General features: G+C 37.8%; 1 protein-coding gene across 1 annotated transcript in view; it reads right to left on the reverse strand.

The window, feature by feature from the left end:
• The window catches only part of Ccdc178 (coiled-coil domain containing 178), a 477797-nt gene that overhangs the window by 261373 nt on the left and 191934 nt on the right, over nucleotides 1-24490 (reverse strand). The window contains exons 13-17 of the mRNA XM_023715742.1: nucleotides 10394-10456; nucleotides 9061-9222; nucleotides 7468-7581; nucleotides 2928-3073; nucleotides 1589-1748 (exon numbers count right to left, since the gene is read on the reverse strand). Coding sequence (XP_023571510.1) covers nucleotides 1589-1748; nucleotides 2928-3073; nucleotides 7468-7581; nucleotides 9061-9222; nucleotides 10394-10456 — 645 coding nt within the window. The remainder of the gene's footprint in view (nucleotides 1-1588; nucleotides 1749-2927; nucleotides 3074-7467; nucleotides 7582-9060; nucleotides 9223-10393; nucleotides 10457-24490) is intronic.

Genomic DNA, 24490 nt, shown 5'->3' on the forward strand with positions numbered 1-24490 from the left:
TCTCTCTCTCTCTCTCTCTCTCTCTCTCTCTCTCTCTCCTGCTGACCGTCTTTTGCCACATTGCACTAGTTATTACGTTCCACTGCAGCGCTGAAATGCCAGCTGTATTTCAGCTGGCAGTAGGACGGGGAGTGCCTCTGTGTTCGCAGCTCCTGTACTATTGGAAAATGTGGCTGAATTCAAGTCTGCAGTTACAATCCTGCGATAGCACACGAGGCGAGAAGCTACAATGACACAGAAGCCCGTAAATAACTCATGTGCTCTTGCCGGAGAAGCGCTTCCCAGCTCGGAATTCCTCAGCATGCCGCCCCTCACAGCCCTGGGATAGCTTCAGAGCCTGGAATCCCTCTTCACGGAGGCCTCATTTATTGCCACTAGATGGCACCAATTATTTTTGTATTTTTAGGCAAAAATTAAAAATATATCCTTTCCCTAAGTAGTGACCACATTTAAAAGAGAAAAACGTTATTTAGCACTGCTATTAGTAAAACCATTATTAACAGTTTTAGTTACAAGAATAGCAATAGCACCAATATTAGTATTACTTCTCTTTTAATAATTTTATTATAGAACGGAGCCCTGCAATAGCACTCAGTATGGTGTGTTCATTTGCTCCTTGTTTATTTATCATACATTCGTTCCAAGCAGTTGTTTAAACTTACTAACACTCTGCACTTATGAAAGATTAAAAATACACATGCCGCAACTGAATATTAGTTTCATATATAAATATGAGGATTAAAAGAGCTGAGGAAAGTACCTACTATGCATATACTAACAATGTTTGAATAAGATTGTTTTATTAAAGTAAAGAGAACTCTTCCTTTTTAAGGAGAAAAAACCTCCCAGAATATATCTTAAAAATAAATAATAATTTAACATACTGAGGGCTGGGGAGATAGCTCAGCGGAGTAAGTGCTTGTAGGGCAAGCACAAGGTCCTGAGTGCAATCCCTGGTATCTCCCCAAAAAATAAAAATAAAAATAAAATATTGAGAAAAATTGCATCATTCATTTATTATAATTGAATGTACAAAACCTTTGCAAAATGTAAAACTGGATGGGCATCACTGAATTCAATGTGCGTAATTTGCAGTATATTGAAAATGTTGTGATATAGGTCTTTACAAAGTTTGATTAAAAAAAATTCAGCTTTAAAAGATATATCTTATCATATAATTTTCCTATTTCATAAAAGCAAATATACAGTATCATTAAACTACTGGGCAAAATTTTTCTCATAAGGGTGGTAGGTATACATCCAGAATATATTTATTCAGAAACAAAATAGAACCATTCTTACATCTCCAGTAAACATATAAAAATAGTACTGGAATAAAAAAAAAAAACCTACACAACAATAAAAGGAGAATATTTATAAAATGCATTAAAAATACAATATGATTAATGAACATAATTATGTACAGTTAAAATGAAGTACTATATTTATTATGCTAACAAATTCTCAAATATTTCAAAAATCTATACATTATTGTTATTTCCACATTAAAATTGAATGTCTCAAACTTATCGCCAATTTGACTATCACTGTATTTCCTTCATGTTAAAATGGTCAAAAGAATACTCACTTTAATGTCTGCCAGGGTCTTCTGCCTCATAGCAAAGAGTGCTCTAAATGCCTTGTCCTCGTCAGCGATTCTTTCTTCACAGGCTTTTTTCTCTTCCATGAGATGATCAAACACAGCTTGGGCTTGTTCCTTTTTAAATTTCATAGTTAAAAATACATTTCTGTGGAGAAAGAATTTCAGGTCCCACTGATCAATTCATTTTATTTTGGGAAATATATTCATGATACTTTCAAAGACATTGAAAAATCTTAGAACCGAGAGACCTAGGAAGATTGTTCTCGGTCCTTCCAAGGGCCTAAGGGTATGGTGTACCCGTGTTCTCAGTGCAGGAGTATGTGCGCTTTTATTTGAAATTAACTGCATCAGTCGATGGAGGTAAAACAACATATACGATGAGGTTAGTAGTTACATAAGGAATAATACAGGCACGAAAACATCAGGACAACAATAAATATGCTAAAGAAATAATGCAATGTAAGGAGCATCCACGATCTAGAACAAGCACAGCTGTACAAGCTCAGGACAGCCTCACTGCTGTCCACATTAGGTAATAGCTCTACTGAAAATAGAAAAACTAAATCATGTGTGAAGTTAGCGCAAGGCAGCAAGGCTACTATTTTGGGATGGGCTACAATGTAAAGGTATTTGTATACTATCTCATTTAATCCACAAAACTATGAAGCAATAATTAGTTTCTTGTAAAGGGGGAATCTACATTCCCATGTTCAATACTTGTATAACCTCAAATAGATGGTGAACAACAGAACCAGAATTGATTCATTATGGTTGTTTTCAGACTTTTTGTTTTATTTATTGTCTATTTTTTGAGGCTACCTGTCACACAGTACAGGATGACCCTGAGCTCACTGGGAAGTATAGGCTGACCTAGAAGTCGCCAGGATCCTTTCCTCAGCCCCTCCAGTGGAGAGATTATAGTGTGCTCACCGACACTCAGCTCTGTTTTTAGAATTTTGTAATCAACTTCTTGTTTACATTTAATGCCTATGAACATCTACACTTCGCACCTTCCTGATTTAATCACTTTTTGAGGCTCTGATTCCAAGAGGCTTATGAGAGCCAATCCCCATCTAAGCCACTGCACATTCCTGTTATTTCAGAGAGAATAAACTCACGCAGCAATGAAGAATGAAAGTAATTTATATATAATTATGCTGATAAAACCAAAAGCTGATTGAATACACACACGTACTTCCACATAGAGTTCTGATGCAAAGTAATGGCCCATTTTAAGAAGAAATTTTTAAATCTGGAAATTTGACCTCGCTTTGTCAATAATATTTTAAACATAATTACTTTTTTCATAATATTAAGTACTTACTTTAAATTTTCAAGTTTCTCTTCTTCACCTTCCTGTTCCTCTTTCTTCTGTTGTAATTCTTTTCCCATTTCACGTATTCTTGCATTAAAAAGGATTGTTTTGCTTTTAGTAGCCTGTAGTTCTTCAAAAATTAATGAGCGTTTGCTCTGAAAAAAATTTAGGATTTTTTTTTAAGACTTAGATTTTCAAACCTTTGTACTTTAGTGACACAATTATGTTGGCTCTGTGAATAATTAAAAGCAAATAGTAGCTTTTTCTCAACATGAGTAACTTAGGTTTATGTTCTCTACTGTTACAACTAACAACTTTTGTAAAAGGTGAGGTAAAATTTTTCTTTCTTCCACTGGTTGTATGCAAGCTTGTTCTACACAATCCCCTCTACACACATGCACACACACACACACACACACACACACATGTGACTATCTTACAGTTTGTCTCAAGATACAAACATGTGGCCACTGGTTTCCAAACATGTACCACGCATGTTGGCAGTGATTAAGGGTAGCTTCCAACAAAAGAAGCTGACACTTAGTATTAACACGATGTGCCGCAGTGGACCTGTGCAGTCCTAAGTGGAAATTCTGATTTTGCAAATCTCTTCTGTATGATCCATTTCTTAACTGCTGGTGATAATATTGACTGACTGCCTTACTGACTGAGTGTTTAACGAATATTTTCCCCACATCCAGATTTGATTCTTCTTACTGTTATTTTCCCAGCTGTTCCAACAAATCTCAATTATTCTTATTTTCCCCCATATGTTCCATAATCCTTTCTCTACTCATAGATTTTAAGATTAATCTTTTAGTCTTATTTTCTACAAAGAATTGCTGTTAGTCTAAGATGGAATACATTGAGTGCAATATGTCAATTTTTATTTTCACTTTGTTCTTTTTCCCCTTGACAGATTTGAATTTTTCTAGTAACAAATGAGAGAGATTTTTTTCTCTTATACTACAATGTAGGGGAAAGGTTGCTACATATGATTCTTTGATTGTTCTAGTGGGGTGTTATGTTATTGTTTGGGGTGGGGGTCAGTTAATCTAATGGTATAGGACAAGGACATATGTATAGATTTAAGTAACCAGAGCCAAAGTGTTGGACAACTTTGGGTGCCACATGTTATCTATCATAAAACTTGTTTGTTAGGTCAAATTCCAAAATTGACTCTTAAGTCTGAACCAAGAACTGTCATGGAAAACTAAGAAGGCTTCAGAACAATTAGGTCAGTCTATAGTTTGGACCATGATAGCCACTTTAGTCAATGGTGGAAGTGGTACTAGTAAATTCTAGTGTCCTTCTGTGGCACTAGTACATCCTAAAAGGTAATGACCTTTTGTGAAACATCAGTGAAATCAAAATGGTGTCTGTGCATCTTCACTAGATGGCATGAGTAACATGTTGGTAAGGACAGACAGCAGGTCTCCTTCCACAGCACCAGAAAGATTATAAATGTTCCCCTGGTGGGCTGGGTGTGGAGAGGAGAAACTGATGACACCCATCTCAGTCAACAGTACACACCTACACATCCTGAGTAGCAACAGCTGGGAAACTTGCGTAGTTATTTGGACCTCTTTTTCTTTTCTTTTCTTTCTTTCTCTTTTTTTTTATTTATGTATTTGGTACAGGGTCTCACTATACAGATCCAACTTGTGGTGATCCTTCTGTTTTCAGGGTCCCCAGCACTGGGACTAGAGGTGTGAGCCACCACGCCCCGACTCTGTAGCTGGCTCAGTGCACCCCATGGGTGGGGCTGGTGTGGCATGCTGGACTGCGGATCGAACACTGGTCCCTGAGTTTGCCTAAGCAGGCACTTAGTCCACTGAGCTATCTTACTGGCCCTGGACCTCTTTTAATGATGTTTAAGTATCACCATAGTAAGTGGGAATTGAGTCCTAAAAACAGTGTCTCTGTAAGTTGGCTACATTTTGGGGCTAGTTTTTCCCTAGTTTTAAGGGGAACATTTATTCACAAAATGTTACCTTCATGCCTATGCCTGGAAGGTTCTGGATGTTCAAAATGCAGTCAATATATTAATATATAATTTTATTTATTAGTTTATTGTTTCAAAACCTTGTCAAAAATATTAGAAAAAGTTATATTGAGACTAAAATGTTTCAGATTATTTTTAAAAATTTTATTTAATTTGATTAACACATTTTTGTGTAATCAAATACCATAAGTTGAGATTCCACACCTAAGTTTTACATTGAAGTTGTGTTTTTGTTTGTTTGTTTGTTAGTTTGGTGGAACCAGGGATTGAACTCAGACCCTTGCACTTGCCAGGCAAGTGCTTATTCTCTGAGCTATCTCCCTGGCCCTTACACTGAAGTTAAACCTAATAAAAATTCAGGAATACTGTTTAACTTGGTTCATGAATGGAGTTTAATCGAATTGAAAGATAAAATTGTCTTCTAACAAGTTATGAGAAGATAGAAATGATGTTCATAGCATTGGCTGTACACAAACAGGAATAATTAGGACTTAAGAAATGCTAATCAGTGTTGTTGAATACGGTGACAGGTTTAGTTTCCTTCTAATGAGGTTCCATAGCAAGTATAGCATTCTTGGTGCTTCTATACTGAGCCACTTGTAGTCATGCAAGGCATAGCATTCTATCATCATCCTTTTGCTTTGCAGATATAGAGTTTGTTTTTAAAATGTTAAACATTAATGTAAAAAAATCAACTTAAAATTACATAATGATAATAATAGTGGAGACCATTCACTTAATACTTCCAATGCCCTTATTCGTCTAGCTTTTTCATGTATAGTATTTATGTCCTAAACAATCTCATGCACTGCTAGCCTATCCCTCTGTCCTCCCGCAGCTCTCCTTGGCAATCTTTCAGTGCACCCCGGATCGCCTCCCATCTCTCCACTCTGCTGTCCTGCTTGTGCTCACACCTGGTCAGACAAACTAAGGCATCTCTTTTGTTTCCTGCTCCATCTGGTGGCTACAAAGAATGGTGACTCTGCCAAGCAACTTTGGGTTACATCCCCACCTTCGTTGGAAGAAGTGGGTCTGGGCCTTGTCAACCTGATAGGTTACAGAATGTCAGCTGCACAGCTACGGGAAGAGATAGACAAGAGCCAAATAGCACAGGTGTAGTTGATGATGACTGTTTTGTAGAAAAGAAAAGAGGCATGGAGGAGCAGTGTGGCTTGGAGCTGACAGGGAACCAGTGGAATTCAGGCCACAGTGTCCTTTAAGAAGTGGAAGTAAAACTCTTTCAAAATTACCTTCTTTCCCTGAGCGGCACTTCTTCATGAAATTCATCATGTGTGAGCTTTAGCTCCAATAGGGTATCATATAATTGAGAATTTAACTGAAGATACTTTCCAAAACCTGAACTATACTAGTAACTGTCTGAAAATTTAAAGAGTTGTGTACATCTCTTAAATTAACTTTTCCCTTTTTGAATGTTAACCTATATGTTATGATATCATTTTAAACTAAATATTTTACATTAATGATTCAAAGTAGGTATCTGAAAATAAAATGCTTACTAGTTTATAAGCATATCTATGTTAAATATGATCTTTGGTAGTTTCAAGTGCGATCTTTGGTAGATATGGAGTGAAACAGTAGCTACAGTTAAATGGTAGCATAAAAGATTCCACCCATTATGTGATACAACAAATACCTACCATCAAATTCATATTATTTTGTTTAGTGAAATTCTGTATCATTTCTAATTTTTATTACTATTTTGTACTCTATTTAAAAATTTAAAAAAATATAATGGCATCTCTCAGCTTCAAACAAAAAAAGTATAATCATGCGACTCTTCATCAAGTTCACGTGCTACTTTGTTTTCTCCTTTCCTTCTTTCCTCCCACATTTCCTTCTTTCCATTCTGCTTCTTCCCTCCCTCCTTCCTTCTTCCTTTCTTCCTTCTCTTTCCCTCTCTCCATTTTCTCCCCTCCCTCCCTTCTCCCCTGCTCCCTTCCCTCCCTCCTTCCCTCGCTCCCTCCATGGTGCCCCCTGGGGGTCCTCACGTGGTGGAGACGTGAGCAGCCTCCCTCGGGCCTCTTTATAAGGACATCAGTACCATTTATGACAGTTGGGCCCTCACGACCTCTACTCCGCCCTAAGACCTCACCTCCCTGTACTATTGCACTGTAGATTTTTTCAATGCATGAGTTTTGGAGACAAACAAACGTTCTTCATTTCCTTCCTCTGTCCTTCCTTCTTTCTTTTGTTTTCGCTGTTCTTCTTCATGTTTCCCTTAAATCTCCACGCATTAGGAGCCAGCGTGGCAAATGTAGAAAGCAGCAGATTTCTACACACATCTATCTGGTCTGGATCTTGATTTGTATTTTATCCCGATGAGGGGCGAGGTCTTGACAGAGTGGACCAGTGGAAAGACAAGAGACTGCGGGCAGGAGTGCACAGTCCCTCGCCCTCTTGCAGGCCGTTTATGCAAACAATTAGGAATGCAAACAGCACCTAAAATTAAACTAGCTTGATTCTTTTTCACTTATGTGAATAAATTGTAAATGTAACATTTCCTTTTGAAATTACATTTCTCACCTCGGTTCTTATTAGTTTATGACGAGTTTTCTTTTCCTTTCTTTGCAATTTATTCTTTGTTTGTACCACTTTTCTTTTAACATAGTTTTCCTTCTGCAATACATCACTGAGAAGCTAGAAGACATCCAGATATTAAGTCATGCAACATTTATACTTCAATTATGCTGGATTAGACCAAATAATAACTAAGTGGCTATTTTATTGACAATGTTTATTTTGGTAAATAAAGTGAAAGAACCACTACACATGACTAACAGAAACACACCACAATATCTAAACTCCCAATATGTTATTTGCACTTCTTAAAAAAAACAAAATATAACCACTGTAAATCAAGGAAAAAAACCCCAAAGTTCCATAGAAATTATAATTTTTTCATTATGATATCTAAAATATTTCAAACAAAATTCAAGTTACAAATACAAGTCACCAGTTATCATTACCACAATGTGTATGAGTTTGCTCTTTTCTAGAGTTTGTGCTCAGTGATGACTTATAATCTGTTAACTGTTAAATATGATAAAATAAAAAATGCTTCCTGAACTACAAAAGGTATAAAACCATGTCTATTCTAAGATAAGGAGAAACAAGCCATTAATCTTTTCTGGATTAGTTATACTCGGAAACTTCCACAAGCGTTCTGAAGTAATTAATACATTTCTATCATTAATGGAAGGGGGAGCCACTGCTCCAATCATTTATCCCACAGGGTATTACTACTGCTAATCTATTGGTTAGCTGTTAAGGCAGAATTCATAAACCCTAGTGGAGAGTTAGCAAAAGTTCTTGTATCATGCTTCATAACCTGAGTACGCTCAGCTGTTTTCTAGTTCATGATACAAATGCACTTCCATTTGGCTATTTTTCGGGAGGCTTTGAAGATCCAAATAAACATTTATAATACCAACACAAGTTTTCTAAAAAATAAAGATATTTAGAAAGCTATTAATGATCAGGAGTATGAAGTTACATTACTATTTCAAAAAAAACTTGTTGCCAAAGTAGTCCAATAAATATATGTATGTACTCCTGGCAAGGAAAGCAAAGAATATATAGCTCTTACCACTCCCTCCACTTCTCCAGAAGACTAATGATAGGGTATGTTCATATTTTTCTACTATCACTTTTCTTTGGGAAGGGCTAGTGATATCAGTTACTGTCATAAACTTGCAGTTTTGAAAATATTTTAGCAACATTTCCTTCATTTTTCACCATAGCTGTCTGTAATTTCCAGATACATCAAACATTTACCATGAAATATCAAGATACCTTATAGTTTACATTTCAGTGAACTTAACTTTAGCATTCCATTTAGAAGTAGTGAAGACTTTAAATTAAATTTAAAACAGCTAAATCACTGCTCACCCATTTGAAAACTGCTTTTTCTGAGTAACCTATGAGAGCATAAGGTTCAAATAGGTCTTGAAGGAAAGTGCCTTGGTAGGTCAGTAGGGTGGTCCTGAAAGATCACTGGGTCCACGGCTTTTCTATGTGAAGTCACAATTTCCCAAACAATAATGCAAACTCACATACTTGAGTTACCATCCGAAGGGCTCCTACAAGTTAGTTTCCGGTGTAACAATAAATACTTACCTCAGCTTGTTCTTTGTGCATCTCGTTGATTCTCACAGCATCGTTTTCTAATTTCTGTAGAGGCTCCAGTATTTCGGCCAGTGTGAGTGCATATATTGCTTTCTTTTTCATGAGGTTCTGCCTCTCAAGTGACTGGTCTTCCTGAATGGCATAGAGATTTTTCTGTAAGCAGAGATTCAACATGATTAATTCAGTCGTTATTTGCCTAACCACTGATTAAGCTCTTACCCTGTATTAGGCGATCACCTTTGCTGCTATTTGAAAATAAAACAAGAGAATCCACCAGATAAAAAGCAAAGGGCATAAATGAATATTTAAAGAGCACACAAACAGTACCTGATGAAATGAAAGAAAAATTAATGGACAATAAAAACCACAAATTCTTAAGTAAGTAGTGGAAGACAATAAGTTACAGAATATACTGGCAACACGTTTTGGATATATGCAATTCCTTCCCTCTAATATCAAGGAAGACTAGTGAGCAGGAAATTAATAGCAAAATATTAGGCAATCTATGGATAGAAAATCTATGGGATTATTGGGTGTACATGGGTAAAAATGACATGGGAAATTTGTCATTTTCAAAAATTCATATAGAGAAACTTCTGGTTTCTATATGGAGCTGAAGATGAAATTTCTGGTTGCTACATGCTTGAAAATGACAAATTTCCTATCAGAATAAATTATAAGATTTGTCTTTGTTTTTAAAAAAAACAAGTGCAGACAACCTCACCTACCACCAATATTTTGAACTGTTTTCTCCATTTTTCTCACCATCATGGTCATGGCTATTATCACGTTATGATTGTCTTTGATTCTAAATCTGGAGCCTTCTGAAACCATGGCATGAGTCACAAACCCCAACTGGCATATCCATAAGGTGTGCAGGTGGTAGATAAGAATTAAAACTTGATGTCAATTTTGCTGCCTTTTATTACAAAACCTTTGTATAAACCACTGTAGCATATTTTTTGCTGTCAGGGTTAAATAAAGAAGCTCAAGTGAGAGACACTAAAAATAAAGAAAACATAACATCATCACAAAGCAGAGTAAAGAGTTAGACACAGGAATAAGCATCCACTGCCCTCTCGCTAGACTGGCAGAAATTCCCATTAAGCCACAAAATGAGATATGTGTATGGGAGGTCAGTTTCTTTATGCATGATCAGACACTTCTAGTTGTACACAGAGGGCAACTGTCATCAGCAAAGGAGAGAAAACTGCTGCCTTGCAAGCCAAGCAGTGACAAGACGCCTCATTACAAGCAAATTTAAAATGCTAAGTAAAATGCAAATTAAAGGGAGAATAAAATATTGAAGCCAAATTAGTATTACCTGAATTATCATCCCAGCAGCCACTTTCCCTCGAATGATTCTTTTCAGGAAGTCTTCTCTGGCCTGTATTGTATGAAATAATTTGTATATTTTAAACGATATTCACAGAATGTCAAAATATTTTAATGGCACTTGGTAACACAAGATACATTTTACTATGCTTATGAAGTAAAATATTTTATAGCTTATGTGTTATACAATTATTAAAAACCTTGGACTGCAGAATTTTGGTTTCACTAAATTTCTACCTTACCATTCTGAGCACATACAGAAAAACCCTGAAATACTCAGAAAGTGAAATCTAGTTATTCACTGGTTACTTTTTAAAAAACTATGAAATTGTTTTTACATTACATTCCACAATGAGCAAGTTCAACATTGAAGACAAGGCAAGGACAATTCAAGAGTTAAATTTGTGAAGTGTGGTTCACTAGAACAACCCCTTCAAAAAATTATGCTGTAAAAGTTAGAAGGCAAAAAGAAAGGAAAAGAATTAGGAAAAATCTTTTCTCTGTTGCTAATTTTGCTTAAAATTATCACATTAAAACAAGATTTAGAAGTAGTTGAAAAGTTTCTTCCAGTTTATGATTACATCCTGGAAAGCATTTTTTTTTTTTTTTTTTACCAGGGATTGAACTCAGGGCCTTGCGCTTGCCAGGGGAGCACTTATTCCACTGAGCCATCTTCCCGCCCGCCTGGAATGCCTTCTATGAGAGAAGGATTGAGCAGGATTTAGGCTGCTCTCTGAATTCAAAAGAAGCAGGCAGCTTCACAAAGACAGAGGTGCAGACATGTGTCCCGTTCCCTTATTCACTCCTGAATATGCCATCATATCTCAGGGGACAGAGGGAGAAAATAAAGAATTAGAGTGAACAACGCTCTTCCAACACTTCTTCTATTCAGCTTAAGAGCTCTTTAACACTATGCTTTCCTAAATAAAAAGAATAATTCCAAAGGGGGAGAAATCATAAAGCTGGTACATGAAATGACAGCTTCATAAAATAATACTTTATCTGAGAATATACCTACATTTATATGCAAAGCTATGACATGTTTATAATTTAAAAGAAATTAGCAGTCTTCTAATAGACTAGAATTCTATCAATTTATTAAATATTTCATAGACATAAACAAAATTTAAAGTACTTCAATAGACTGAAAAAATAATTATATTCCAAAATACAGCTCCACATCTGACCTTTGTTGGGCACTAATTAAAAGGTGTGTGTGTGTGTGTGTGTGTGTGTGTGTGTGTGTGTGTGATGAGTTGGTAAATGGTAAGATATGGAGCTTGAGATGTGAACAACTATTGGGTCATGTAATATCTTTTCTTCATAAAAAAGTAGTGAAGGTTAAAGTGTTTTATAGAGATTAGTCTGGCTACAAATATAGATTAATAAGTGTCTGCTCTCTTCAAATGCATTCATTGAATTTTTTCAAGTGTTAGATCTTAGAAGACTAACTTATGTTTAAATGACTTTGTTTCATGAATTAAGTAGTTCCAGGAAAAGAAATTATGGTTGTAAGGCTAAAAGCAACTTTAGGTAGCAGATGAAGAAAGGTAAGAAAATGAAAGAACTTGAAAAAAAGTATTGTTTGGAAGAAAGAAATATGAATTTGAAATCTGTCTCTATATAAAACCAATTGAGGTTGTTACCAACACACAAATCCTAGTTGGGCTGCTGAGTTACTGACACCTCCAAGGCAGCCTAGAGAGCACCGAAGATGAATGAGCTCAACTCTGATGGTCAAAGATTTTAGGCCGCAGAGTTGGCACATCTAAGTGACCCCCCTTTTCCCATCCTATTGTCACAGGCGATGTCGCTGCATGGCTGAACCTGGAGTGCAGGTTAGTGAGTGTACAGGGTATTTAATCAGGCACACCCTTGGTGCCAACACCTGTGCACAGAAGGGGTACAATGTGCAGCTGCACAGACAGACAGACAGACAGGTAGGCTGAGTTGCCATTCTTATTGCCAGGACAATGTCAATGCACCCCACAGGGAGCCTAGAGGAAGGTCTGGGCCTTCAAATTTGCCCCAAGTAGGACTAAGGTGGCATGGTGCCCTCAGGTATAACAGTTGCTGGATATGAAGGTGAACGGCTCTGAGCAAAGAGCCTCCTGATTGTGAATCTGAGCCGTTATGGCCCTGAAGCAGAACAGACACACAGGAGCCCCCATTGACAAAATGCCTTCCGGATGACTAATAGCGATGGCTGGAATGCACGGCATGTCTATCTGTACAATTACCTGGCTTTAACTTCACTATGAAATCCAGAACATAGCTACTATCCTTCCCTTTGGCATATGGTGGAAATGAGACAGACAACATGAATGACCCAGGCATGCCAAGCTGGTATGTTCTTTCCCAGGCCTGTGGCTCCCCTGGGACATCAATTCCCACAATCTGACTGAGATCTTGGGGACTTTATCACACTGAGTTAGCATCTTGGTAACACCTTGATTCTCAAGGCCCTTCACAATGAGAGGGATATTTAGTGTAGAGCTGGGGCAGTGAACCCATTGCACAAGGGATGCAGCAGGCTGTTTGTCGGCACTGACAGCTCTAAAAGGTTCGCCATCGCTGATAGTCTTCTGACCCTCTTGTGCCCCTCTCCTAGCAGGGCTACTACCCTTACCACAAACAAGGACAAGTGAGATATCTCTGAATTCTGTTGTTCAGCTTCCTATAATAGAGATTGAGGCCAGTTCCAAGAGAAAGAAGAGCCAGTCTGCTAAAGATGCTATAGTTAGCACTGAAATCTGCTGGGAGAGTTTGAGTTCTATCTAGGGACGTGCTGCCTTAATTATAAAATATGAATTTTGTAGCTGCTCAGAAGGATCTGCATTAAATGAGCATAAATTAGGAAGAAGTTGAATAACAGAAGCATTAGAGTATGGTCTCCTAGTAAAACAAGGATTGGCCAATCACTAGAAAGACTGAAAGGGAGAAGCTAAAGAATGACAGAGTAACAGTAGCTGGGAATGGTTTCTTGATTTAGTAAGACAGGTGATGCTGTTGGGAATTGGTAGTATGTCAGACACATTCTCGGAGTGTTTTCTACCTACAAGAACTTCTTCCTTTGTAGGACTCCATGTTAGTGGAAACCTGTGTACATTGGGACCTCCCAAAATAAGGACAGGCTTAGATCTGCTGAGAAGTAGATGGCATGACACTGTGGGAAGGTTAGCTAACCTGTGTGGGTGTGCATTGCATGCATGTGTGTGTGCATGTGTATGCATGTGTGTGTATGTGTGTATTAGGTATTTATCATATCCATTTAGCAAAATGGCTAGTTAGCTATTCATCTTTCCATTGTTGTAACAACGACCTGAGATAAACTCACAGAAACAAGGGTCTTGTTTTGGCTCATATTCTCAGAAGATCCAGTCCACAGTCAGTTGGCACTCTGGTTTTCAGACCTGTGATGCAGTGTATTGTGACAAGAACTCGGGGTGGAGCAAGTTGCCCATCTCATGAATGAAAGCCATGGGAAAAAGAGGAAGAGGCCAGAGCCACAGTTGCTCCCTCCCAAGGACCCACACCCTCAGTTCCCACCAGTTAAAGTTTCTACCATCTCCAAATGGCACTAAGCTGCTGATGTCAGAGGCTTTGGGGTACTTAGCATCTACTGTCACCCACTTGCCAAGATGAAAAGTGGGCGTCATGAACTCTTCCGTGAGTAGGACTGCAGCTTGTGCGCAACCTACAGCACTTGGCAGTAAGCTCCCCCCTCTAGTGCTGCAGTGTCCAGTGCTGTGTTCAGTACATAAGACTTGATGAATGGTTAATTTCTTGAACAAATGGGTTTATAATTGACAAAAACAACTTCTGGACTCTAGGTCATAAATTAAAAGTCTCAGGGCATTTCAAACTAAAAAATATGTTTTAGTTTAAAAATAAAAATATACTTCATATCTCGAGGTCCATTAGAATGCAATAGTTGCCCCAATTCTCACTATTAAATAGCTTCTTTGGAATAAATGCCAAGACAAGGACTCCAAGATGTTTGTCCTGAGATGAGGGGAAGTGGGAGAGAGGCAGGAAAGGAGGGAGGCTGGTTCTGACCAGGCTTTGCAGCAACCTCCAGTACAAACCCGTATTGGAACCACACAAGGACAGTATTGTCCAGGGATGTGGTCTGTGACCCAGCTGAGCCCAGCTGTTTGAGCTCTTCAAGTTACTCACCACTCCCGGGAATGAAAGCCCAGGAGTACTGTCATGTCACGTATGTCCCAATAGTGGGTTAAAATAAGAATCATAAATGGGGGCTAAGTCCATTGACTGAATATTTGTTGAGGAAAAGATGAATATTTTTAAAATAGTTACTTATTACTTGCAATTCAGGAATAAAGACATGTGCTACTTTAAACAAATGGTCAAACTTAATATCACTAATAAAATAAAAACGTCTACCATGATAGGTATACATTTCAGATAGGCTTATAAAACTGAAAAGGTTTAGACACAATTTTAAAACTGGATAACATTGTTTCCCAAAGATAAATTCATATTGAAAGAAATTCTGTCAAGTGGCCCATGTGCTTTCAAAAAGTCACTGCAATGGAAGACAAATATTTTAAATCTAGAAGGGACTCTATGACCTGAGGAGATTGAATTTATAACAAATAAATGCAGAGTGGGCTTCAAGGGTATGCACCAACCAACTGACACACAGAAATTTGCATGTGGATATTTGCATATTTGGGCCTGGTACTGATTATCATCCCTTAGCTCCAAATCCACTTTTTAACTCTAATTTGAGACAAGGGCTTGGATCCTGCGGGCTCTGTTCTCTCCTCAGCTGGAGGAAGGCCAGGCGTTGTCAGTAAAGCTCAGGGCGCGGCAGGCAAGCACATCCCCATCTGTGGGCCAGTCGCCTGCTGCCCTGGTTACTCTCTCCTCCCTCACCAGGAACAACTGCTACCTGCAGGTCAGGGGACCCAGCAGCCCCACCCTGCAGGGAGGTCGTCTGCCCAGAAACTCCCTTAAGCTTCTACCGGGACTACTCAGCAGCCAGAAGGTGACTGATGGGTCACCCCCGGGGACAGAGACCCCACGATCTCTGCTGTTACTACTTTACTATTACATTTCTAGAGCTGAGGTGAGCAAAATATTTTGGAAAGCGTTAGGAAGTGAATATTGAGCCCTGAAGGCTACAATGTCTCTGTCGTGATATTCAGTCTTGTGTTTTGGAGAAAATGAGGAAGCGACATTCAAAGATCACTTTGACAAGGTCAAAACAATCCCGAGGAAAAGCAGTGACAGCAACACAGATGCTAGAAAGAGCCAGCTCAGCCACCTTTGACCTGCTGGCTGTCTGGCTTTGGCAACCAAAAGCCAGAAGGTGGCAGCAGAGAGCTATTTTTCTGGCAGAGACTCCTGAATTTGTACAAAAGACCCCTGAAGTGCAGAAGCGAGGCAGTGTGTTCTCCAAAGCCACATTAAACGCTATGAACAGTGCTCGCTCAGCGTCGAGGGGCGGCTTCCTTTACTTACTTTGCAAGGGCAGAGAGGCGCACTGTGAAAGAGCGCAGTGCTTGTGTTAAGCAAGGACAGAGCAGGAATGAGACTAAATTTCTAAAGCAACGTGTGAGGATTGTGCAAACAATCCTCACATGTTGCTTTGGACGGTTTATTTATTTATTTATTTATTTATTTATTTATTTATTTATTTGGCGGAACCGGGGATTGAACTCAGGCCCTTGCGCTTGCCAGGGAAGCGCTATTCCACTGAGCCATCTCCCTCGACCCCTGAGAATACAAGTTTGGCGGCCAGGATTCTATCAGAAAGTCCGCTGGTGGCACATCCCGAATGTGTTTAAAATTAATGCAATATGGTCTTTGTTTTTTTTTTTTTCTTTTGTGAACGTGCTGTATGCAGAGGTGGATAATTTTGCAGAGGAATATTTGAAGTCTACAAAAAATGTTAAATTAATTAAAGTAGTCTGACTCTCCAATCCTGCAATTAAGAATTGTGACCTTTTTGGTCTAATTTCTTTTTTAAGCTCTGAGTTTGAAGTTATCTTTGGTCGATGCAGTCTAGCAAGTCTTACAGCAGCCACTGTAAGGCAGAAGTACTATTAATTCTTTAAAAATTTAATCTTGAGTGAAATTATAATTATCTATGTGTGCTTAATGACTATTCTATTATTAAAACACAATTCCACTTTTAAGTTTCACAGCCTTATGTTTCAAGTTCATATTTGCCATTTATAGAAACAATAACTACTTTGTTGTAAGCACTGTTTAAGCACTAAGAATTAGGTACACAGAATAGGCAACCTTGTTGCCCTCAGAGACTATACTATCAAGTCGCTATTACAAACTATTAATCTTTGTTACCTGGTTATTTTCTTAAAAAATAATCAAGCTTTTCAATAATACCATTGAGTTAGATTAGGAGTGCATTTAAAATTCCATATACAGTATATCCTTTTTCAAAAATGTTACAGTTTATATTAAGTTTGAGACTTTGATACACAAACGTTATCAATATGTCATTACTATCATCAAATGCTGCTTTTCACATATATAAAACTAGGATAATAATGCATTCTTTTCCATGGGATTGTTGTGGGAGTTAAAAGAAGATAGCATATAAAAGTAATTTACCCAAAGACACACACACACACACACACACACACACACACACACACACAGAGCTATTATTACTTTCAATGTGTTGCTTAGCATCTACACATGTATTACACTTACCGGGAGACAGACTCCACAGTGAAATATGCCAGTTGTTAAATTTGTATTTTACCCTAACAGCTAAGATAGCCCCATGCTATGGAGAATTTATGTTACTTTTCTCTACGACCTCTGAAAACATGCCATTAGGCGGGTTCTAGGTTAAATGTTTCACATACAATATTATTTATTGATCACATAGAGGCAAAGATTGGGAATACTACTTTCTAAAACACAAGAAATAGTAAAAGTTAATTATATTTTCAGTATTTTTGGAATAAATAATTAACAGAACCAGGATTCACACTGAGAAACACCTGACTCTAACATACAGACTTTTTTCAATTGAAGCAAATTTGACGTGGAAAAGGAAGGAGAAAAACAGAAACAAAGTTCAGAGAATTCAATGCAAATGCAAGGTGGTTGAACAATAAATGCTGTAAGTAGGTCTGTTCTGAAAGGCAGTATATCCTGTACAAAGCTTTCTAGAAGTTTCTGACTTTTGTTCTACTAAAATAAAGGGCCTATAAACCTTGCCTCAGACATCAACAAATATAGTAGTCAGCCTTACCTGTAAGAAATACAGCAGTGGGTAGAGTTTGGCTCAGCAGACCAAGTTTGGCCCAGTGGGTGGAATTTGTCCAGGAGGACAGAATTTGAGGCACCACAGAGGAACTGAGGAGTGGCCCTGCAGAGGGAGTTGGCCTGGTGTGGAGCTGGCCCAGTGGGTGGAATTCAGCCCAGCTAACTGAGTTTTGGTGCAGTAGAACCAGGTGCAGGAGGGGCTGGGACCTGCACCTGGGCCTGGTGAGCAGAAGCAAACTGCTAGACCAGTGGGGCACCGTGAGAAGCTCAGACCTACAGCAAGGCCCTGATAGAACTCAGGGAACTAATTTGTATACTAATTCCCTATTTAAGATCTGCTTGGGTATATAGATATAATATTTTCTCCTACAGTCTAAAATAAAAAAAATTAGTTAACAAAGATTGTCAAATTCTAAATTATACTTGCTGTTATTAATATTACGGGTTGTAATACTATAGAGTACCATATCTGCTTTAACCATATATTTTCCCTTGGGAAATATTATCAGGAGGCACTTGGATAACAAACTCACCAAAGCTCTGTACCAAAGAATGGGGAACAGTGCCAAACAGAAACCAATATCCCACTATCAATAAAGAGGACAAAATCTTGAGACACAAGAAAACAAAAATCTGTGACACTAAGAGACACCTAAAGAAGGATTCACTACAGAGAGGCTCTGATTGCAGTAATGCAGCTACATAAAATCAAAATTTCCCAAAAAAGTATCACAGAAATCAAAGTAAATAGTTCTTTCTGAGATAGAAAATGACAAAATGAAGGAGCAAACTGCACTCTCAGACCTGCATTGCACCCAGAACAAATCCAGGAGATATTAACGTAGAAGAAATAGGTAGTCACACACCTGAAATCTTCAAAATAATAGACACTGAAGTAAAAAAACAACTGCAGAATGGTATAGAGGGAATAAGATCAGAAATAATCTTCCAGGTTAAAAAAAGAAATAACTATAATGAAAGAATTACTAAGTGTGTCTACAGAAGAAACTGGTAAAAAATTAGAGGAGTTTAGAGAAATGATGGAAACCTTCAAGGAGCAATATAGGAAAGAAATAGAATACACAAAGCAGATTCAAAGAGATATACAGGGAAAATAAAAGCTCCATTAAAAGTTTGCAAAACCATTTGAATGAAAGTGTAGACATTCAGACCTTGAAGACAGCGTTGCAGCTAGTGATCAGGAAAGGGTGAATCTGCTAAAAATAATGAGGATCCAGAGCCAGCGAGCTAGCTCAGCTGATGAAGTGCCTGCTTAAGCAAGTGAAGGGACCAGGGTTTGATCTCCAGTCCCCCATGCTGCTCCCGCCCTGCTCCCAGGGCACACTGAGCCAGAAACTGAGTCCAGGCATGGTGGTGCACACCTGTCATCCCAGCACTGGGGAGGCTGAAAACAGGAGAATCACTACAAGTCCAAACTGCATAGTGAGATACTGTTTCAAATACATAAACAGAAAAACAAAACAAAACAAAACAAGGCTCCATGACATAATAATTCAGAGGTGCAAGATGATGCAAAGATGAACAACATAATAACAGCTGCATAAAAACGAAGTATAAGAAGTAAAGCCATGCTGTTATGTTGAGCTGTAGGGGACTCAGGCCAACAATTTCTGACATTGCCAAAGAAGCGGAAGATCCAATACTATTTTTTTATACTTTTTAAAAATTTATTTGTTTTATTTATGTGTGTGTGTGTGTGTGTGTGTGTGTGTGTGTGTGTAGCCAGCTCAGCTCACCAGGGGGCGAGGCTGGCTGGCATGTGGTGCTGGGGGATTGAACCGCGGTCCATTTGCTTTGCTAAGCTTGTTCTAAGTAGGTGCTTTAGACCACTGAGCCATCTCACCAGCCCCAAGATCCAATACTATTATGGACTACTAGACTCTTTTAGAATATTTTGCTGAGTTAACACACCTATACTATTCAAATAATGGAACTAAACAAAAAAGGGGATACAGATGAATGTTCATTTTGTATCTGTGTATTCAAAATGGTTAGGATAGATATATTGTTACATTCTCTTAATGAATAGAGGGATTTGTTCTAATAGTGTTATCATTTATGCATCTTGTACAGCAAATAACCACTAGGAAGAATGTGTGCAATGTGTTAATTGTTGAAACTGTCCTACCAATTGGGTTTGAAACTGTCTCATTGCTATTTGTTTCTCAATAAAATTATGGAAAAAAAGAAGAAAGATTTGTACTAATAGTGTTTGGACAGGATATCATTTGAATAACTACTACGAAGACAATAATATGAAATGTATTAATTATTGTAACTGTCCTACTAACCTGTTTTGAAACTTTTCATTGCTATTTGTTTCTCAATAAAATTAATTTTAAAAAAAGAAAAAAAAAAGGAAAGTCTAGCTGGCATCAGTGAGAAAGAAGGAGCCAAAACAAACAACAGAAAAAGAAGATGGGTAGAAGAAATAGCAGAAACCTTCCCTAATATGGAGAAACAATCTGACACTGAGTAACTGAGACATATAGAACTTGAAACATTATCAATTCAATTAAATCTACACCCAGGCATCTAATAATCAAGGTCCCAGAAATTCAGCACAAGAACAGCATACTAAAAGCCAGTAGAGAAAAAGGAAAACCCATCAAAATAACATCAGATTTTTAAACATAAATCAAGTCAAGAAGAGCATGAAGCAAAGTATTTCAAGTCCTACATGAAAACAAGTTCCAGCCCAGACCAATCTACCCTGCAAAACTATCTTTTAAGATTAATGGAGAGGCAAAATGTTTCCATGGCAAAAAACAACCAAAGAAATTCATGAGGGCCAGACCAACCATTCACAGAGTATTAAAGACATTCTAGAATGTGATCAAAGTGACAACAGAAAGATCTGACCAAATAGGCTGGCCAGATAGCTCGGTGGACTAAAGCACTTGTGTAGGTAGGTGCAACTTCCAGAGTTCAATCCCTGGCTTGCCATACCAGCCCCACCCCCGGGGCACACTGGGATAGCCAATGAGACTGGTGTGTTAGTGCAGGTCTATAATCTCAGCGCTTGGGAGGCTGAAAACAGGAGAATCACTATGAGTGCATTTTGTGTAGTGAGACCTCGTAGACTAAAAATAAGTGTCCCACCAAACATGGATAGCAATTAAACACAGGAAATGTAGAGAACCAACAGCAAGAACATAACATGACAAATATAAGACAATATATATCAATTATAACCATGGAATTCATTAACAAATTAGAAAAAGTAGATTGACAGAGAGAATCATGAAACAAAATCCAACAATGTTCTGCATACAAGAGACACATCTATCTCATAAAGAAATTCATAGGCTGAAAGTCAAAGGATGGAAAAACAATACTATATGCTCCAGGAGCTCAGAAAAGCAGGGACAGCTATTCTGTTCACAGATAATCTGACCTTCAAACCAAGAATGATTAAACAAGATAAAGAAGATCACTGCATACTAGTTAAGGGAAAATTTCAAGAGTAAGAAATAGCAGTAATAAATATGTATGCACCAAACATGGGAGTGCCCAACCATTTAAGACAAATGGAAAAGGACATGAAAAAATCTAATAATCAAGGAGACCATCTTAGCAGGGGACCTTAATAGTCCCTTATCTAAAAATATAGGTCAAGTAGAACAAAACAAAGCAAAACAAAAAAACCAGCAAAGAGTTAGCAGAAGTGAACCAAACCTTTGAACAAAAGGACTTAGTGAACATTTACAGAGTGCTCCACCTAACAACATTTGAATACACATTCTTTTCGTCTGCACATGGGACCTTCTCTAAAGTAGAACACATAGAACATGCTTAAGTAAATGCGAGAAAACAGAGATTATCCAATGCATATTATCGGATTACAGTGCAACACAACAGAAAACAACAAAAGAAACTGCAAAACCCACATAAACCCATGGAAATTAAATAACATCCTCTGCAGCAACCAGTGGCATACAGATGAAATTAAACATAACTAAAAGCCAAAGAAAATTCAAACATAATTTACTTGAATTTTTTGCATACAATGAAAACAGTCCTCAAAGGGAAATATATAGTACTGAACATGCATATCATCTCAACAGAATAATAAAAAATAAATACCCTAGTGCTACACCTTAAGCTTCTAGAAAAAGCAGAGCAAACCAAGCCCAAAACCCAAAGAGCGCAGGAAATTATAAAGATTATAGCAAAATTAATTCAACTGAGACAAAAAAATATTACAAAGAATTAGTGAATCAAAGAGTTTGTTCTTTGAAAGATTAAATTAAATTGATAAAAACATAGCCTCATTAAAAAGAGGAAAGAAAAATCACAAATTAAAGCAATAGGGAAAGAAAAGGGAAAATTTCTAAGAATCTTGTGGAAATTTTTCGATCATCAATAGCTATTCTGAAAATGTTTATTCTCACACAGTGGATAGCATAGAAGAAAAGTACAGATACCTAGATAGGTACAAATTACCAAAACTGAATATGAACCATTGAAATTGAAAATGTAATTAAGAACTTACAAAAGAAAAATCCCAGGTCCTGATGGATTCACAACTGAATTCTACAAGAAATTTAGAGATTATTACCAATACTCCTCAAGCTCTTCAATGAAATTGAAAATGAAGCAGTTCTCACAAAATCATTCCCGGAGGTGAGCAATTTGCATACCAAAACCAGAGAAAGATTCAACCAAAAGAGAGAACTACAGGCCAATCTCTCTCATGAACATAGGTGCAAAAATTCTCAATAAAGCCCAAGCAAATAGAATGCAGCAAAGCATTTAGATTATACATCTTTATCAGGTAGAATTCATCCCAGGGATGCAAGGATGATTAACCATATGCAAATCTATAAATGTGATACACTGCATTAATAGAACCAGATCCAAAACCACATGATAATCTCACTTGATGCAGAAAAGGCTTTTGACAAAGTCCAACACTCACTCATGATCAAAGCCATATAGAAAATTGGAATGATGACTTCTATCTCAATCTGATAAAAGCGATCTCTGATAATCCAACAGTCAACATAAATCTAAAGGGGAAAAAACTGAAATCTTTTACTCTGAAGTCAGGTCCAAGACAAGGATGTCCTCTATCACAACTCTTTCAAAATAGCTCTGAAATCATTAGATAGAGCATTTAGACAAGAGAGAAATAAAAGGAATATAAATGGGTAAAGAAGAAGTTAAACTATCATTATTTGCACATGACATGATACTGTACTTGGAAGACCCCCAAAAATTCCAACAAGAAGCTACTAGAATTAATACACAAATTCAGTAGCATAGCAGAACATGAAGTTAACACCAAAAATCAGTAGCATTCCTCTACACAGATAACAAACTCACTGAGAGAGAAATTAGAAAAAAAGTACTCTTCAAAATAGCATCCCCAGAAAAATGAAATATTTAGGAATTAATCAAACAAAGGAAGTAAAAGGTCTATGTAATGAAAATCACAATACTCTGAAAAAAAAATAGATCAAAGATAATTTCAAAAAATGGAAAGATATTCCTTGCTCCTGGATAGGAAGAACTAACATTGTTAAAATAGCCATACTTCCAAAATTGTTACAGAGATTAAATGCAATCCTTTTCAAAATTACACCAATATATCTCACAGCTCTAGGGAAAACATTGCTAAAATTCATTTGGAACCAAAAAAGACCTAGAATAACAACGGAAATCCTGAGCAATAAAGGCAAGGCAAAATGTATTACAATCCCTGATTCAAAATTAAACTACAAAGCTACTTTATTAAAATCATCATGCTCAAGATCCAGCCCTAGCCCAAGCCTGGTGAGTGTGTGGGAGAGCTTTCTGCTACCCTGCACCCGTGGGACCTGTCTGGTCCAAACCCAGGCAGGCAGCATAAGTGAGACCGTCTTCAGCACCCTTGGGACCCCCCACCATGCCCGCCTAGTGAGTGAGATCTTTTGCCGCGTTCTCAGGACTCCCAGATGCAGCCCTAGCCCAGGACCAGAGCGTGTGTGGGAGAAGTTCCCCTTTCCCCTATGCTCCCTTGTCCCCTTGAGACTCAGCTCAGACCTGGCATACAGGCTTGGGATGAAACTCTACAGCTGCAGTCCCTGCAAAGAGTAGGGGAAAGAACCATCCAGCTAGTCAAGGAGCAGAACATCTCACCAGAGAGGCACAACAGTTTCACTCCCAAGGTCTGCAAGAGGAAGGAGCTGAGCACAGCAGCCAGACTCAAGCCAGGCACAATTGGAAAAATTCAAACTTTGTAGATCTGCACATGAATTTCAGTAAGTGCTGAGGTTATAAGTGCACCAAAACTCTACAACAAAGATCAAAAGACAGTGTTATTCAAACTGACAATAACAAGGAGCAAAATGCAATCTCAGACCTAAGCCCACCATAACAAGTGCAGAGGACACCAACACAGAACAAATTGGAAGCCACACAGCTGAAATCAATGAATCAACAGCTTCTGAAATAAAGAAACAACTGCAGAAAGGTATAGAGGAACTCAGATTGGAAAAGAAAAAAAGAAACCCCTGAATTAATAGCATCTGCAGTAAAGAATCAAGTGCAGAAACATATGGAGGAAACCAAATGCCCACCCAGAACAAGTGCAGAGGACACTAGCTCAGCTGAAATGTATGAATTAATAACACTGAAAGTAAATAAGCAACAGCAGAAAGGTATAGAGGAACTAAGAGCAGAATTGATTTCTGAAATAAAAAAAGAAATCTCTGAATTCATAGCATCTGAAGTAAAGAATCAACTACAGAAACATATGGAGGAAACCCAATCAGAAAAAACTCTGCAGTGAAAGAATTAATAACTGCTT

The sequence above is a fragment of the Octodon degus genome, unplaced genomic scaffold (genome assembly GCF_000260255.1).
Source record: "Octodon degus isolate 3935 unplaced genomic scaffold, OctDeg1.0 scaffold00003, whole genome shotgun sequence".
Classification (NCBI taxonomy): domain Eukaryota; kingdom Metazoa; phylum Chordata; class Mammalia; order Rodentia; family Octodontidae; genus Octodon; species Octodon degus.